Source organism: Maniola jurtina, chromosome 14 (assembly GCF_905333055.1).
Source record: "Maniola jurtina chromosome 14, ilManJurt1.1, whole genome shotgun sequence".
Classification (NCBI taxonomy): Eukaryota; Metazoa; Arthropoda; class Insecta; order Lepidoptera; family Nymphalidae; genus Maniola; species Maniola jurtina.
This window is the reverse complement of record NC_060042.1, coordinates 10,572,762-10,588,682: the sequence shown is the minus strand read 5'-3', so window position 1 is coordinate 10,588,682 and position 15,921 is coordinate 10,572,762. Positions and strand designations below refer to the sequence as shown.

Here is a 15,921-nt window from a genome sequence, read left to right as displayed (position 1 = left end):
AATTCTTCAGTAGACCTACCACCGTAGTATGATATACCTACTCGTAGCTACAGTTTGACGATCCAGTTAAGTAGTAGGTACAGTGTTGATAAGACATCGAATGATTCTCAGGCTTTTTGTCATTTAAATAATCCTTTACATGGTAAAAGGATTTTTTGACCAATAGTCCTAGCTGTGGAAAATCTTCAAGTGGCCATGTTTTTTACCAAAGTAATCTTTAATTTTCAGGCGGGGTCGCAGCCAGGATCGCAGCCAGGTTCGCAACCAGGGTCGCAGCCGGGGTTGCAGCCAGGGTCGCAACCGGGGTCGCAGCCGGGTTCGCAGCCAGGGTTGCAGCCAGGGCCGCAGCCAGGCGTGCAGCCCGGGCCGCAGCCAGGGTCACAGCCAAGGCCGCCGCCGTCGCTCCAGTCGGCGCAGCAGACGGCAGGCAAGAGGCCGCCCCCGAGGAACGTGTCCTTCGCGGGCGGCCCCGACGGCGAGCTGGTCCTCAGCCCCGCGCAGTTACGCTCCTAACCCACAAGCAATAAACATTGTCGCAATACTTTTTATACGAACTATGACTATGATCGGCCAAAGCGATATGTGTGGCGGCAAGTGGAGATCAATTTTGCACGTTTGATATACCTAATATAACACTCTGTATTGAAATTGCCAACTCTGATAACAAGTATAAATAAGTATGGAATTTAGGTAGGTAGGTATTATTAATATTCATCCTTATCAAAGATATCAATCCTGTACCGCTATTATACAGCCACTTGATCAAGCAAATTAATGGCGACGATCAGAAGTGGCTTCTTTCCATGAATCACACTAATATTATAAAGGCGAAAGTTTGTTTGTATGTGTGTGTGTGTGTGTGTGTGTGTGTGTGTGTGTGTGTGTGTGTGTGTGTGTGTGTGTGTGTGTATGTTTGTTACTCCTTCACGCCAAAAGTACTGGACGGATTGGGCTGAAATTTAGAATTGAGATAGATTATACTCTGTATTAACACATAGGCTACTTTTTATCAAAGAAAATCAAAGAGTTCCCCGGGATTTTTAACAGACTACATTCACGCGAACGAAGTCGCGGGCATCAGCTAATTTATAATAAAGGTGGATTAGGCATTCACACATTTGAACCGCACGTTGTATGTAAATCTTACCGCATACAACCTTCTTTGGGTCCCTCTTTCATGTAAGGTATGATCCAAACACAACCTTCTTTATGAACGATTCTAGGTTTTTAGGCACTATAAGTGCCTAAATACCTAGGTACTTAGTGAATTTAAGTAAATACTTATCACTTGCAAAAACATCGTTAGGAAACCTGCATGCCTGAGAGTTCTCCATAATTTTCTCAAAGGTGTGTCTAGTCTGCCTTACCACACTTGGCCAGCGTGACAGGCTATGACCAAGGTCTTCTCATTCTAGTTGGGAAATAATCCTTTATCTTGGCGTTCGTGTTGATGATGAGCATGATAATGATTTTAAACGTGAGCTGAAATGATAAGCGAATCAGCAAGAATTCAAAGGTTTGTTTTCAGAACTGGCGATTTCTAAAACAATGAGAGTGTACCCTAATTTTTAAGCTAAGTTTCGGTTTTTTCGACTGCGTACCGCAACGAGTGTTTCAGCTGTTTTATTTAGTTTAGCGAACGATTCCGTAATATGGTAGATAGTATTATGTCGAATAAATTGTAAGCGTTGTTTATAAATCCGTAGTCATTTTAATACTGAATGTGCTAGTCATCCGTCGTAACGCCAACTATTGGTAATACCTATACCTACGATTGGGTGTGGTTTTTTTAAGATAGGAAAAAATATTTAAATTGTCAAACAAACACATGATACACCATTGAGAGGAGAATGAATAAAATTATGGTTTCAAACCCTTCTTGAACTGAATTTTTTTCCCACCTGAGTAACCACCTAACGAAAAAACTTAGTAACTGACAAAAAAAAAATTGGTTTTATAAAAATCTATATATTTCTTTTTATTTAATTACAATCATACATTTTTTATATTTTTATTAAAATTTAAGTAAAGATTAATTTAAAACAGAAACCGCACCTTGTCGTGTATCGATATAAAATAGTGATTATATTATGATATAAACATAAAATTGTGTTAAAACTGCCTAAATACTAGTGCGAATTTATATTTAAATATAAAATCATAACTAGTTATATAACTGACAATAATGATTGTTAACTGATGTATAATAGAGTGTTATGATGTATGCGCGATAATTTTATTTAAATTAAATGTCAAGATACCAGTGTAGTTCATTCGCCGAGTATTTCAAATATTTAATAATTTATTATACACATGTACTTATTGTTCGATATTTATATTACGTAGAAAATAGTAACTAATTTATTATTATTAAATTGTTAAAATTTTATTTATTAAATCTTTGTAAATTATATGACAAAATCATGGCAACAATGATAACTTTTTTAATAAACCCGATAACTCAAAATATTTAAGAAGGGTAAAAAGATGATGATATTCGAAAACAGCGGAGAGATATATTAAATTTATTTAAATAGATAAGTTAATATAGTGAATTGTTAATGTAATTGATGGATTTGAGAATATATTTACTATAATAGGAATTATAATAATATAATTGATAAAATAATCCTTTATCTTGGCGTTTGAACTACGTAAATACACCAACTTTATGATATAAATGCTTAAAATATTAAGTCAGTGTATAGTGAGTGATACTGTTTAACAGTAATTATGAGTATGTTATTATTAGAGAGAAACTGCGGTAAAGCACATTCCTTAAATTCATGGAAAATATTGTTAACACTCGTTCATTATTACTTAAACAAGTTAAACAGTTAGTTATTTACAAATTAAATTAATGTATATTATATTAAGATATCTTTTAACCGTAAATTTCAGAATGCAATCATTAAATACGTTTTCAAATTAAGAATTTATATTTTTGAATATATTTCGAAATTTCACTTCGCTTACTTATTATTTTAAACATTAAAATTTACTTATTGAATTAACTGGTTAAAAAATTATAACCAAGTGTTAACAATATAAAATATAACATTTAAGCGTGCATTGTATACTGCACAATAGTGAAATACTGTTTATATAATTATATTATATATTTTAGAAATATTTGCACCTTTAGTAGTGGAATATTCAAATGTATATCTGCAGGTTTAGCTAGAATATATATATATATATATTATTATTATGTGACACTTGAACAAGTGTCTCTAACTGAATTTTTACGAAAAAATTCATTATAATCGAAATCACCTTCATAGCTATTTATCATTTGTTTAGAAAAAATGAAATATGATAATAGAAGACTTTAAAATAAAATTTTTTCGATCATAATGGATTTTCGTACTTTGGTAGTAACTATCAAACAAAAAATATTTGTGTGGTAAAAATTTTTTGATTAGTTTTTTGTCAATTATAACTTTGTAATCAGATGAATGTAGTTGTTTTGAATTGTTTAAATCTAAGAATTGTCAATTACTTAATGATTATTTTGGCATAAGGTATCTGCTTGATTTACTTAATCGCTATAACTATGTATTTACCAATCTATATTTTAAATTTTCATAAAAATTATATGTATCGGTACGGGCAATAAAATGTAATATCTCTTTCGAAAATTAATTTTTAAAGTATCTTCTGTTAGTTTAAGTCTTATAATTTATAAAATACTACCTCTGAACCAGTAAAAATATTTAATAGAACATGCAGCAGAGAATAACCAATTATATTGAGTTAAAAATATGAAGAATAATGATCGAAACATGTATATATACATGTATATGTATATAAACATGTATAAGACGTCGGTATTATATATTATGCAATTTATAATATTTAATATTCTTCTGGGATGTATATTAAAGTGCGTTTGTTTGGTATATGCGTAAATATTTAGTTTAAGTATAAATACTATACTTTTAAAGATCAGAATCCACATGAATAGATGTTAAGGAAAATTATGAGCTTTATTTAGACTTACTGGCTTGTTTGACAGTGTTGTGTACATAGAGTATCATCATCGTCTGTCGTTACTGTGTAATCCTAAATATTAATTGATTTCTCTTTCTCGATTTGAACATTTTGCTTACCTATACCTCTTATTTTCATGTAAATTGTTATTTACAAAAGTTTAAAAAAAAAAGGTTTACCATATTTTAAACGTTATTATCAAGCGCACATAATCTGGTGACAGGGTTAAAATTTTATATTTGTCTACCAGCAGACGCAAAGAGCATTCAGGGTCAAAATAAGCGTTGCATAGATCTATATAGATTGCTTATTTTTTAATCACCACCTATTTATATTATTGTTTAACTTTTTAAACCTTTACACTTCCACGCTGAATTCGGCCCTGAGTGCAAAATTTTGAATATCACACATTTTTCAAAAGTATTTTTACAAAAAAATATGTCTGCTTATTTATAGAATGATATAAACCTTTTATAGGGAAAATATTTACCTACACACCCCATTTTAAAGGCGTCACGAGATAAATAATTCGCACCCGATTTATATCTATATCTATACCTACTAACATTAGTTCTAAACAAACTAATAAATAATGGAATTGTAAAGAGAATGAAATATTTAAGTACGTAGGTATACCCCGTTAATTTTTACGACAGCAATGCACCAATCATTTCTTTTCATACGAAAATGTCATTTACGGTGTTATTTCTAATTCCCGTAAGAATATTGATTAATGTGCTTCCACAAAATAGCTTGCGACGATCGCTTTCCTAAATCGTGCTTTATCGCTTCATAGTTCTTAATTGGTAAACAAACTAATTACTCGACTTCTCAAGGCCTAATTGTTTATTTAGCTTAGAATCTTGTTTTGGAACTGTGTATGGGCTTTTCGGTGTGTTTCTCTAGTATTTACGTAACTTTAAATATAAAATGGCTGTAAGTATTTTGGACTATTTATTTTACTGATAGAATAAAATAGTGGTTCTTGTTTCATAGTAGGTACTTACGTACTCACTAGTATTAATATTTTTTGGCTATTATCACTGAACTGACTGGACCGATTGAGTCAAAACTTTCATGATGTAACTTTAGGCGTGGATCAAAGAGACAGACAGATCTATACCACGCAACGCACGAGTTTAACATCAATTAAAATGACGCCGGGTTTTTGTTATAAGAGTATTACAGTTCGAAAGCACAGGTAGAGTCAGACTCATAACTGTTTGATCAAAATCATCAGTTGAGTTGAACTAACAGCTTGTAAAACCGCGAGCAAAAGCTTGTAAAAAAATGGTATACTTATAACTTCAATACTTAGGCATCTATTTCAATCCAAATATTGTTGGAAGACTAACTAAAATTTGGAGCAGAAGGATGTTTGTTGCTATTGTAATCATTAGTAAAGCGTAAACCCCTACAATCGATCGGCATTAGTAATAATTTTCATTGTCGTACAATAAAAGTATGGGTTTTGAAACTAACCGTAATATTCTATCAGTGAAACAAATTATCAATAGCAATACTTAATTAACCAACGGAATTGCTCGACTCAGCGATATAGTTAATAAATACTCTAAAGATGCGGCGCTTCATACTAACTGTTCCAACGAACATTGGTGTCTGCATTCCTGTCAATCGTAATCTAGTTACTCGTATATCTATCGCTTTAGACGCAATCCGTTTCTACGAACACAGATAAGTTAGAACACACTATAGGTACTAAAGCTTCCTATATCTATTCAAATAATGATAACGTGAATAATAATTTAGAGTTATCGCGCAAGTTTAATTTTTACAAACGGACAGGAGTGCAAACACCGATGTTCGTTGGAACATGTTACTATGAAGCGCCGCATCTAGTGGATCATTTGTATCACTGGCTTGACTACTAATAATTACTTAATAGTTCGTTCACACAGGCTGCGTAAGCGTAGACGTAGCGCGTACCATTGCGTTGTAATGTATGGAACTGTATAAAACATGGCACACCGCTTGCGTAAAGCGTGGACGTATGCGTAACCCGGTGTGTTAGAGGTTTACGCGCGTCACTACGCACGTGTCACGTGTACGCAATTGGTGTGAATCGGCCTTAAATTATCACGTGGTCCACGTTTATACGCCAGCTTGCAGCTAGAAATTAAGTTGCGACCAAACAGTTGTTCAATATAGTTATGAGTACAATTAATTCGTTAAGACTAAGATTAATATACTGTAAAAAGAATGTTCCTTTACGGGTTACATTTAATGAGTTGTAGATTTATAAAAAATATTTAAGGCAGGTTTATATTAAAACAGTGTATTAAAGCTTCGCAGTACACCAATGCTGTTATAAAATGTACATATATTATTACCACTCTATTCAAACTAGTAAACAGTAGCGGAAATATTTACATGGGGCAACAACCATCACTACCGCTGTGTGATCGCAATGACGAGACTTAAAGCCTGAATGTAAACCTGCCTTTATAATTATCTCATACATTTTTTTACTCACGATTTTCCTTTGCTGTTGCTAAAGTATTTCTTTGTGCAAACAGCGGTGATCTTATAAAACAATGAATCTCTTATAATTGAGGTATTTAGAAAGTACATATAAGTTAAAAACTAATAGGAAACTAATAAATACATTTGAAAACCAGTCTGAAGTTTATTAAGTGTATTTGAATTCTATATTGATAAGTGATTTTAAAAAGTGTGTTGATTTTAAAAGTATGGACCTGTATTATATCTTCTTTAAAAATAACTTTAAACAAAGTATCATCCTCAATTTTATTTATTCTAATTATTTAAGAGTAGTTTATGCGTAGTTCTCTCCAAACAAACTTAGTTTGGCTCTCGTTTGAATAACCAATCAAACTCAACGAAATTCTAGAAAAGTTTTAGGAACTAATATTTATGACTGTAGTTTTCCAGATTTTTGTTAAAAAATTCAGTTTCAAAGTTACACGGTCTCAAGAACTGGCATACAAATCTTAAAACCCGTATAATTTTAAAACTAGGTAGTTATTTTACTTACACTTAAGACTTAGATATTCGTTCGTAGAACGTGTACAAAATGACCTCGAACTTGATTGGTTAATATTCAAATGAGAACCAAACTGAGTCAAGTGGAACGAGTGACAGAGTCTCCTGTTAAAGTTGATTTCAAACTACGGAATATAATATAATATATAAATATCGCTCACCCTACTTTTAAATGTCACTGTAATTACATCTAAGTGTGAACAGTGACATTTAAAAATAGGGTGAGCGATATTTATATATTATATTATATTTTCGTAGTTTGAAGGCAACTACGGTTATAAACGAGAAAGGAAGGTAATGTTTTTTCTTGCATCTCTGAGCAATCGCTGCTTTAACGTCCTGCGTAGTTATTTAAGTACGACGCTCGAAGACAGAAATGTCTTGAGTCAGCGTATTACGTACTGCGTATTACTCTTACGTACTACGTATTATTCTTACGTACTACGTATTGCGTAGCGTCTTACTCGACACATTTCCGTCAGTCTGTAGCGGTCCTTACGGTGCAAGTGAAATCTATTTGATAGAATGATCACTGTGATTAAAGTAAAATGTTGATTATGAAAAGTTTACCATTTTGAGATTCGATAACCTGTTGAGAAGTGAATTTTAAACTTTTATTTTGTAATTATTATTAAAAGAAATGTTTGTCATTGCGCTCAATAAGTTACAAAAGTTATTAATTATTATAATTAATGTTTTTATATGAGCTAGTAATATGGAATATTTTGTTTTTGAGTGTATATATAAATATAATAATAAATTGTTTTTGTCATAGCCACGAAATTGTTCGTACATCGTTTGTGTTATTTATAGGCATTGGTGCATATCATGTGTATAGAACAGATGATTAATCAAATAAATTAGAACAGAAACATAGATAAAGTGTATCTTTTATTCCAAGTGTACGATTATCATAATGCGTACGAGCATCTCCCAGGACAGATTCTACTGACAATTCGCCAAAAAAGTCTATTACGTCGATGTTTTAACCGCTATACGTTTGGTATTTATCTTTAATTGATATTTTTGAAGTTCTCTGCCGAACAAAGTAGTGTTGCAACTTGCATGTCTAGCGACTCCCAGCAACTTAAAGCAAAAGATGGTTAAAATCACAACACAATATTAACATGTCATAATATAACTATTTATTCCAACTCTAAAATATTTCAGTACCTATTAATACGAACAAATTTAAAATAAAAAAAATATTTACATTTTCCATTGCAAACCTTAGAACGAAATCACAACATTGAAACGGCTTAAAACCGTTTCTACTAACAAAATAATTATAATAAAGTATTGTGTCAATTATGGTTTTTTTTGTCACGTCTCATTTATGAGGTCTAACTACACTGGTTCGCTTTCAACTTGCGTTAAACGCATGCGTTAATTACCCAGACGTATGCCTGCGTGTATGCCTCAAGTTTGTTGGCAATAGCGCACGCATCGGTGCAAGCAATAATTCGTTGATTGCATATATTGCTTCAGCAGCTTACACGCATTCCTCTACGCAAGTAGATAACGCACCAGTGTAGGTAGTAGACTAATTCTTAAACGCGCATACCCGTAGAGAGGAATGCAGTCGAGGGTAACATCTTTTTTGATAACAACTCAAACTAAGCTTTGCCTTTTGCCTAAGCCTTTGAGTCCTTCTCTTTGTTGTACCTATTTATCATGCCAATTTCTACCTTATGTCAAAGTTACTTACTTTTAAAGTTACGTATTTTGACATACGGTTGAAATTGGCATCTATGTTTTAAATTGTTATCAACAACAAAAAAGACACAACGGCTTTGTTGCATTCCACTCCGTACCTATACGTCGGATCTGAGAGTGAAAATCCAATTGAGAATGGATTCAAATTAATCTTAGAATAGGTTCTTATTACAATACGCAAAGAAGTAACAATTTATTTAATTAGATTTTAGATACGTAACTATCATAATATTACAGTTATCAATACCAGTTTTACCACTAATAAAATAGTCAAGACTTAAAATATTTCCCTCCTTTATAAAAAGGGGCTTAGTTTTCAATATTTTCATGTTGTTTCGGTTAAGTTAAACTTATGATCTTTTTTTGATATTAAAGTTTAGTAACTATTCAAAAGGACGTAGTAAAGGAGATATTTTATTTAGTTTTATAAAAATACATTTTAATCATGAGGACATTTTGAGTTACTAAGTAAAATCCATAACTATTTTGTAGTATTCTAATAACACAGATACCAGAATAAATAAATATACTTAATATTTAGATACATAGGTAATATGTATGAGTACATGGTATGAAAATAATAAAATCGATAAAAGAATTGTACGAACTCTTCTAAAATAAAATATCGAATGTACTCCATACTTGAATATAAATAATAAAGACAAGTGTAAATTAAAAATTTATAACACCCCCGACAAAGTATTTGAATTTTCCAAAACATCATTTTCAAATAAATAATTATGTATCTAGGCAACGTCCATCTTGACAGCTTGACATTTGTCAATTGACATAATATTATGAACCTAACGGTTATCTAACCTTCTTTTCTACAAGAAAACTAGAAAAGGGCTGATAACTCTTAAACGGCTGAACCAATTTTTTTGGATTATAGCTAAGAACACTCTCGATCAAGCCACCTTTCAAACAAAAAAAAGTAAATTATAATCGGTTCATTCGTTTAGGCGCTACGATGCCACAGACAGATACACAGATACACAGATACAAAGACACACAGATACACAGATACACACGTCAAACTTATAACTCCCCTCTTTTTGGGTCGGGGGTTAAAAACTTAAAGTAAGTAAAAAATATAATTTATTTAAAAAGAATGCACATTTTGAGAAAAAACTCTTGATAGAAAGTAAGAAAATAACTAAGTGCATACTGGGAATTGGCATACCGGTCTCACTATAATAATTATGACAGAAACACATTTGCAACACCCACCGCCACGCTATACCATGCGTATCGACTCAAAATCGAATGCATATACACGTAACTATCAATTCGATATTTTGCGGTCGCTAGTCGTATTATATAAAACACCATAATGTGTTGCTTGTAAACAGTTCATACGCGATTTGTTGCATGTTGTTGGATGAAGTTTTGCAAATGTGCTCAATATAATTGAAAAAACTTCAAAAAATAATCATAAATAGTTTTCTCTTTTTTAAAGGAAGAGTCATAAAGTTTAAACTAAATTCAAAAGTTTTGCTTTCATAGAGCCATCACACACTATAACGATTTTACACCGATGCATAAAAAATAAAAATGTAAGTTTTACTATTCATACTGCGCACAGCGTATTATTGCAAAACAATAATTAAAGGTATTTTTTCAATTCTTAATTTCGAATTAAGTCGGTGTTAGTCTGAGTTTAATCGTTCTAGTGTGACACGTTCTTTATTTGACGAAAATACTTTACGCTTTGTACAATACTTAAAAACAACCCAAAACACATTATTTTAATGGACGACACATACTAATTAATACCTTTTTAACTAGGTGTACACGCGCGAACTTGCTCGACGTCTAAGTTCATTCAGTAGCTGTATGCAACGTCGAGTATTACTACGGTCTATATGGAACTTGCTCGTCGAGCATATACTTCGTCAGGACCCGGCTTAGAACAATATAAACACTAATAACTGATAGCTGAACATTACTGTAAAATATTATATAAGGTACATGACCCGAGAACTTGTAAGAATTTTTGAATATTCGCTTGAGAAAAGCTACAAAAAGTCCAGGAGAAATTTTATTTCAAATCTAAAACATTATTACCATCTTATATGTTACAGAAGTCAAACTGCGCTACAAGGTTATGTCGATATTTTTTCTCACCATACATTGTTAAAACCGTCAAAAGGGGCCGTATTGCATGCGCCAGGCATTTCCGAGATTTACCTAACAGCCCGTTTACACAACACAACAATTTGCACCGTACGTTTTCCACGACATAAAACTTACTGACTACGTAGTGACACATACATTTATTTAGAACCGTTCACACGTTGTTTTTACTGCAAAAACGTACATAGTTTTAACCATGTGGTTCTATACTCACTGTATTCGCCACTACGTGCTCGGTAAGATTTACCAGCAAAAAAAAAACGTGCGGTATTAATACCGTGTGATCTTTGTCATTATGCACCGTTTCCTGATCGAGGGCAACGGTCACATTGTTTAAGTTTGATTCGCTGTTTACGGACTTTTGACTAGTCCTTCACCGACATTTTGTAGTCTACGAGAGACTGAGTCGCCAGCGACTAGTGTGCAATGACCCTAAGCAATGGGTGAATCAACTCTTATTGCAGGAAATACCCCCCAGCGCGATTTCAGGGTAGTAAATTGGTGTATCTCACGGTGGTTTAAGTGTGAAACGGTTCTTAGGCTAATATCATATGGTTTCGACGATTCCTTTTCTTTTAGTTCGCGGCTCGCTCGAAATGAATGAAGTTTCTTCTGAGGATGTACTCGTTAGCTTGAGGTGCTGAGATGTACTTGGCGTAGTCTGCAAAAAAAATATAATTTCCACAATCACACTTAATATTATAAAAGCGAAAGTTTGTATGTGTGTGTGTGTGTGTGTGTATGTTTGTTACTCCTTCACGCAAAAACTACAGGACTGATTTGGCTGAAATTTGGAATGGAGATAGATAATATCCTGGATTAGCACATAGGCTACTTTTTAGCCCGGAAAATCAAAGAGTTCCCAAGGGATTTCGAAAAACCTAAATCCACGCGGGCGAAGTCGCGGGCATCGGCTAGTTTTCCATACAATGCGAATGCGGATATGAAAGGTATTTATGTGGCCTGCAATCACACCGCAACGGAGCAGTAGAGCGATGTGATTTTCGTACGGATATAGGAAAAGACGCAGAGAGTTATATAGGCTACTTTTAACACGGAAAATCAAAGAGCTTTCACTGGATTTTAAAAAACCGGCCAAGCGCGAGTCAGACTCGCGCACCTAGGGTTCCGTACTCGGGTATTTTTCCGACATTTTGCACGATATATCAAAGACTATCATGCATAAAAATAAATAAAAGTCTCTTTTAGAATGTACAGGTTAAGAGCCCTTTCATATGATACCCCACTTGTTATAGTTATCTTACTTATAAAATTTAAATACATTTTAATGTTTTTTAATGATGTAACCACAAATTCACGGTTTTCAGATTTATTCCTTTACCTGTGCTATAAGACCTACTTACCTGCCAAATTTCATGAGTCTAGGTCAACGGGAAGTACTGTATAGGTTTCTTGACAGACACGACGGACGGACGGACGGACAGACAGATAGACAGACAACAAAGTGATCCTATATGGGTTCCGTTTTTCCTTTTGAGGTACGGAACCCTAAAAACTTAAATCCACGCGGACGAAGTCGTAAGCGAAGGGCTAATGTATGAGTGGGAGTTTTTGGAATCGGGAGTGGGAGTTTCCGGTAGGAGCAATTTGGAAATTTATAATTTTTGGATTCTATATACGCCTGTCCTGTTTGGCCGCGGCTAGTAACTACCTCAACAGTACAATGCTGAGCGAAAACCGATTAAGTTATAACTAAACCGTACCCTTTCCAAGTTAGCCCGCTTCCATCTTAGGCTGAGATCTATCGAGCGCACTTTGATTTAAGATACTGCTAAAGCGAGACAACGATATACCACTGGCATAAATCTGTCTCGCTTTAACTTAAACTTAAGTCTAAGCAAAGTCATGAAGCGGTAGTCTTTAAACTAACATGCAAAATATCACTTACTGAAAAGTGAGGTAATTTTACTGCGGTATTATTTTATTGATTGGTTTTGTTATTTATTTAATGTAAGCTTATGGCATGAATATGATATTAATTTATATAGGGGTTTAGGATTTAAAAAAAAACATTATTATAATAAAGATTAATCTTCGCAAATCCATCTACAATCAAAGACCATAAGTCGTTTAGCACCTTAATGATCACATTCACGTGGCACGGTAATGCATGTACATTACCGTGCCACGTGCATTAGATGTGTGTGGCGTGTTTATAGAAAAGGTCATCCCACCAAAAACATTTCATGTAAAAAGTTAGCCAAGACTCACAAGTTCATAATGTTTTCACTGTTAAAAAGTTATGAGATCTCTAGTAGAGCCAAGCCCCTAGCTGATCTTAGATTTGTGCTGGCCATGGGACCTATCCCAAGTCCAAAGTAATATAGCTCTTAAATGTTCTTGACTATATCACATTTATAACAATAAATAACAAATCACTCTACTTACAAGCTCTGATTCTACAAACCCTATATCTTGGTAAAAAAAGTACGGTTTGGCCGTTTAATAACTTTTAACGTTTAATATGTTATGTCATGTAATAGTTTTACGAACATTAAACGGCCAAGCCGTACTTTTTTTACCAAGATATAGGGTTTGTAGAATCAGAGCTTGTAAGTAGAGTGATTTGTTATTTATTGTTATAAATGTGATATAGTCAAGAACATTTAAGAGCTATATTACTTTGGACTTGGGATAGGTCCCATGGCCAGCACAAATCTAAGATCAGCTAGGGGCTTGGCTCTACTAGAGATCTCATAACTTTTTAACAGTGAAAACATTATGAACTTGTGAGTCTTGGCTAACTTTTTACATGAAATGTTTTTGGTGGGATTTCATTTCTTTTTGGCAGGTGCCCTAAATTTTTTTTGGATCTATTTCTTGTAGGTACATCATTTTCATGGCCCACTCTCTATCGTTACCTCTTTTTTTAAAAGCTTTTATTCAACTTGCAATGTACTCGTATGTAAGTATATTTGTTCGGGTGGAATCTTGCAACTCAATTTTGAAGCAGATATACCAAATTTCAGTCTTTTAGGACTTCAGGAAACACAGATACTTGGTACGTTTGATAAATCTGCCACGGACATCTTATCATGTAAACTTTAGTATTCGAGCAACAGATTTTACAGATATGCATCTCATATACGAGGGGATGAAGGGGGACCCGATTTCTTAATTTATCTGTTGTTCATAATTCTTGAAATTTGTACTTAATGCCAAATTTCAGTCTTCTAGGACTTCGGAAAGTACCCTAGAATTACAGACTAGAAGTTTTGACTGTCAATAAATCTGAAACTATAAAAGTTAGACAATTGATACTCAATGCGTTTAATCAATTTGCCAAGGACATCTTATCCTGAAAATATCAGCATTCTAGCGACAGAATTTACAGATTTGCTTTACTCATAAGAGGCGTAGAGGGGGGAAAATTCCAATTTCTCAATTTTTCTGTAGTTTGTATGCAATTTCTAGTCTACACACCAAATTTCAGCCTTCTAGGACTTCGGGAATTACCCTAGAATTACAGACTAGAAGTTTTGACTGTCAATAAATCTGAAACTATAAAAGCTAGACAATTGATACTCAATGCGTTTAATCAATCTGCCAAAGACATCTTCTCCTGAAAATATCAGCATTCTAGCGACAGAATTTACAGATTTGCTTTACTCATAAGAGGCGTAGAGGGGGGGCATTGCCAATTTCTTAATTTTCCTGTAGTTTGTATGCAATTTCTAGTCTACACACCAAATTTCAGCCTTCTAGGACTTCGGGAAGTACCCTAGAATTACAGACTAGAAGTTTTGACTGTCAATAAATCTGAAACTATAAAAGCTAGACAATTGATACTCAATGCGTTTAATCAATTTGCCAAGGACATCTTATCCTGAAAATATCAGCATTCTAGCGACAGAATTTACAGATTTGCTTTACTCATAAGAGTCGTAGAGGGGGGGCATTGCCAATTTCTTAATTTTCCTGTAGTTTGTATGCAATTTCTAGTCTACATACCAACTTTCAGCCTTCTAGGACTTCGGGAAGTACCCTAGAATTACAGACTAGAAGTTTTGACTGTCAATAAATCTGAAACTATAAAAGCTAGACAATTGATACTCAATGAGTTTAATCAATTTGCCAAGGACATCTTATCCTGAAAATATCAGAATTCTAGCGACAGAATTTACAGATTTGCTTTACTCATAAGAGGCGTAGAGGGGGGGCATTGCCAATTTCTTAATTTTCCTGTAGTTTGTATGCAATTTCTAGTCTACATACCAAATTTCAGCCTTCTAGGACTTCTGGAAGTACCCTAGAATTACAGACTATGAATTGTGATGATCATCAGTGAGGGACGAAAACGGCGTATTTTAGGTATCGATAAATCTATAACCATAAAAGCTAGATATTTGATACTTAGTATATTTGGTAAATTTGCTGAGGACACCTTATACTGAAAATTTCAGCTTTCTAGCGTCATCCAGACCGAAGTTATGACGGGTCGAAAATACGGCGAAACACTTCGAGAAAAAGGTACTACGTAGCGCCCCGGCCGCCGTTTGGCTCGTCTTGGCGGGGGCACTGCCGTGCCCCCTGATAGGTGCGACAGGTTTTTGATGCAATAATTTCGCGGAATTGCTGCTCGAATTGTGAGGCCGACCGTACATAATTGTTTTTTTTTTGTTACCTAAAGCCCTATAAAAAGAAATTTTAATTTAATTAATATGTTATGAATATAAATATTTATAAATATATAAATCGTTAAGCATGAAATTCATTAAAATAAGTTTACCTCACTCGCCAGAAGTGCCCTCTAGTGGCTGCAAAAGGACAATATTTATTTATGTATATCTACACTAAACGTATGACGTCTGTATAATTATTTTGTGACATATGACGTCTGTATACGTGTCTGCTACATACAGCATGTAACCAGAACGCTAGAAAACGAAGACAGGTGATATTATTGATGATTACTGATAAGATACCTTAAAAAAACTACGAAATTAAAAAAAAACCTGTATTTTTAAATGTTCACAATATATTGCAAACAAAACATCTGACTGACGCCAGGGATCAACGAACGTTCCGTAA

The 15,921-nt window shown here is 33.8% G+C and overlaps 2 protein-coding genes across 6 annotated transcripts in view; one reads left to right on the top strand and one right to left on the bottom strand.

Annotated features, from left to right (window-relative positions):
- The window catches only part of LOC123872124, a 62,263-nt gene extending 61,640 nt beyond the window's left edge, over window positions 1–623 (top strand). The window contains exon 7 of the mRNA XM_045916274.1: window positions 229–623. Within this exon, the coding sequence (XP_045772230.1) occupies window positions 229–513 (285 nt within the window). The 3' untranslated portion in view covers window positions 514–623. The remainder of the gene's footprint in view (window positions 1–228) is intronic.
- Window positions 624–10,357: 9,734 nt separating this feature from the next.
- The window catches only part of LOC123872107 (protein CLEC16A homolog), a 34,054-nt gene continuing 28,490 nt past the window's right edge, over window positions 10,358–15,921 (bottom strand). For 4 of the 5 annotated variants that reach the window (XM_045916241.1, XM_045916243.1, XM_045916244.1 and 1 more), the window contains one exon: window positions 10,358–11,530. In XM_045916241.1, coding sequence (XP_045772197.1) covers window positions 11,417–11,530 — 114 coding nt within the window. In that variant the 3' untranslated portion in view covers window positions 10,358–11,416. Of the gene's footprint in view, window positions 11,531–15,619; window positions 15,648–15,921 lie in introns of all 5 variants that reach the window. The other variant, XM_045916246.1, reaches the window with a different exon arrangement.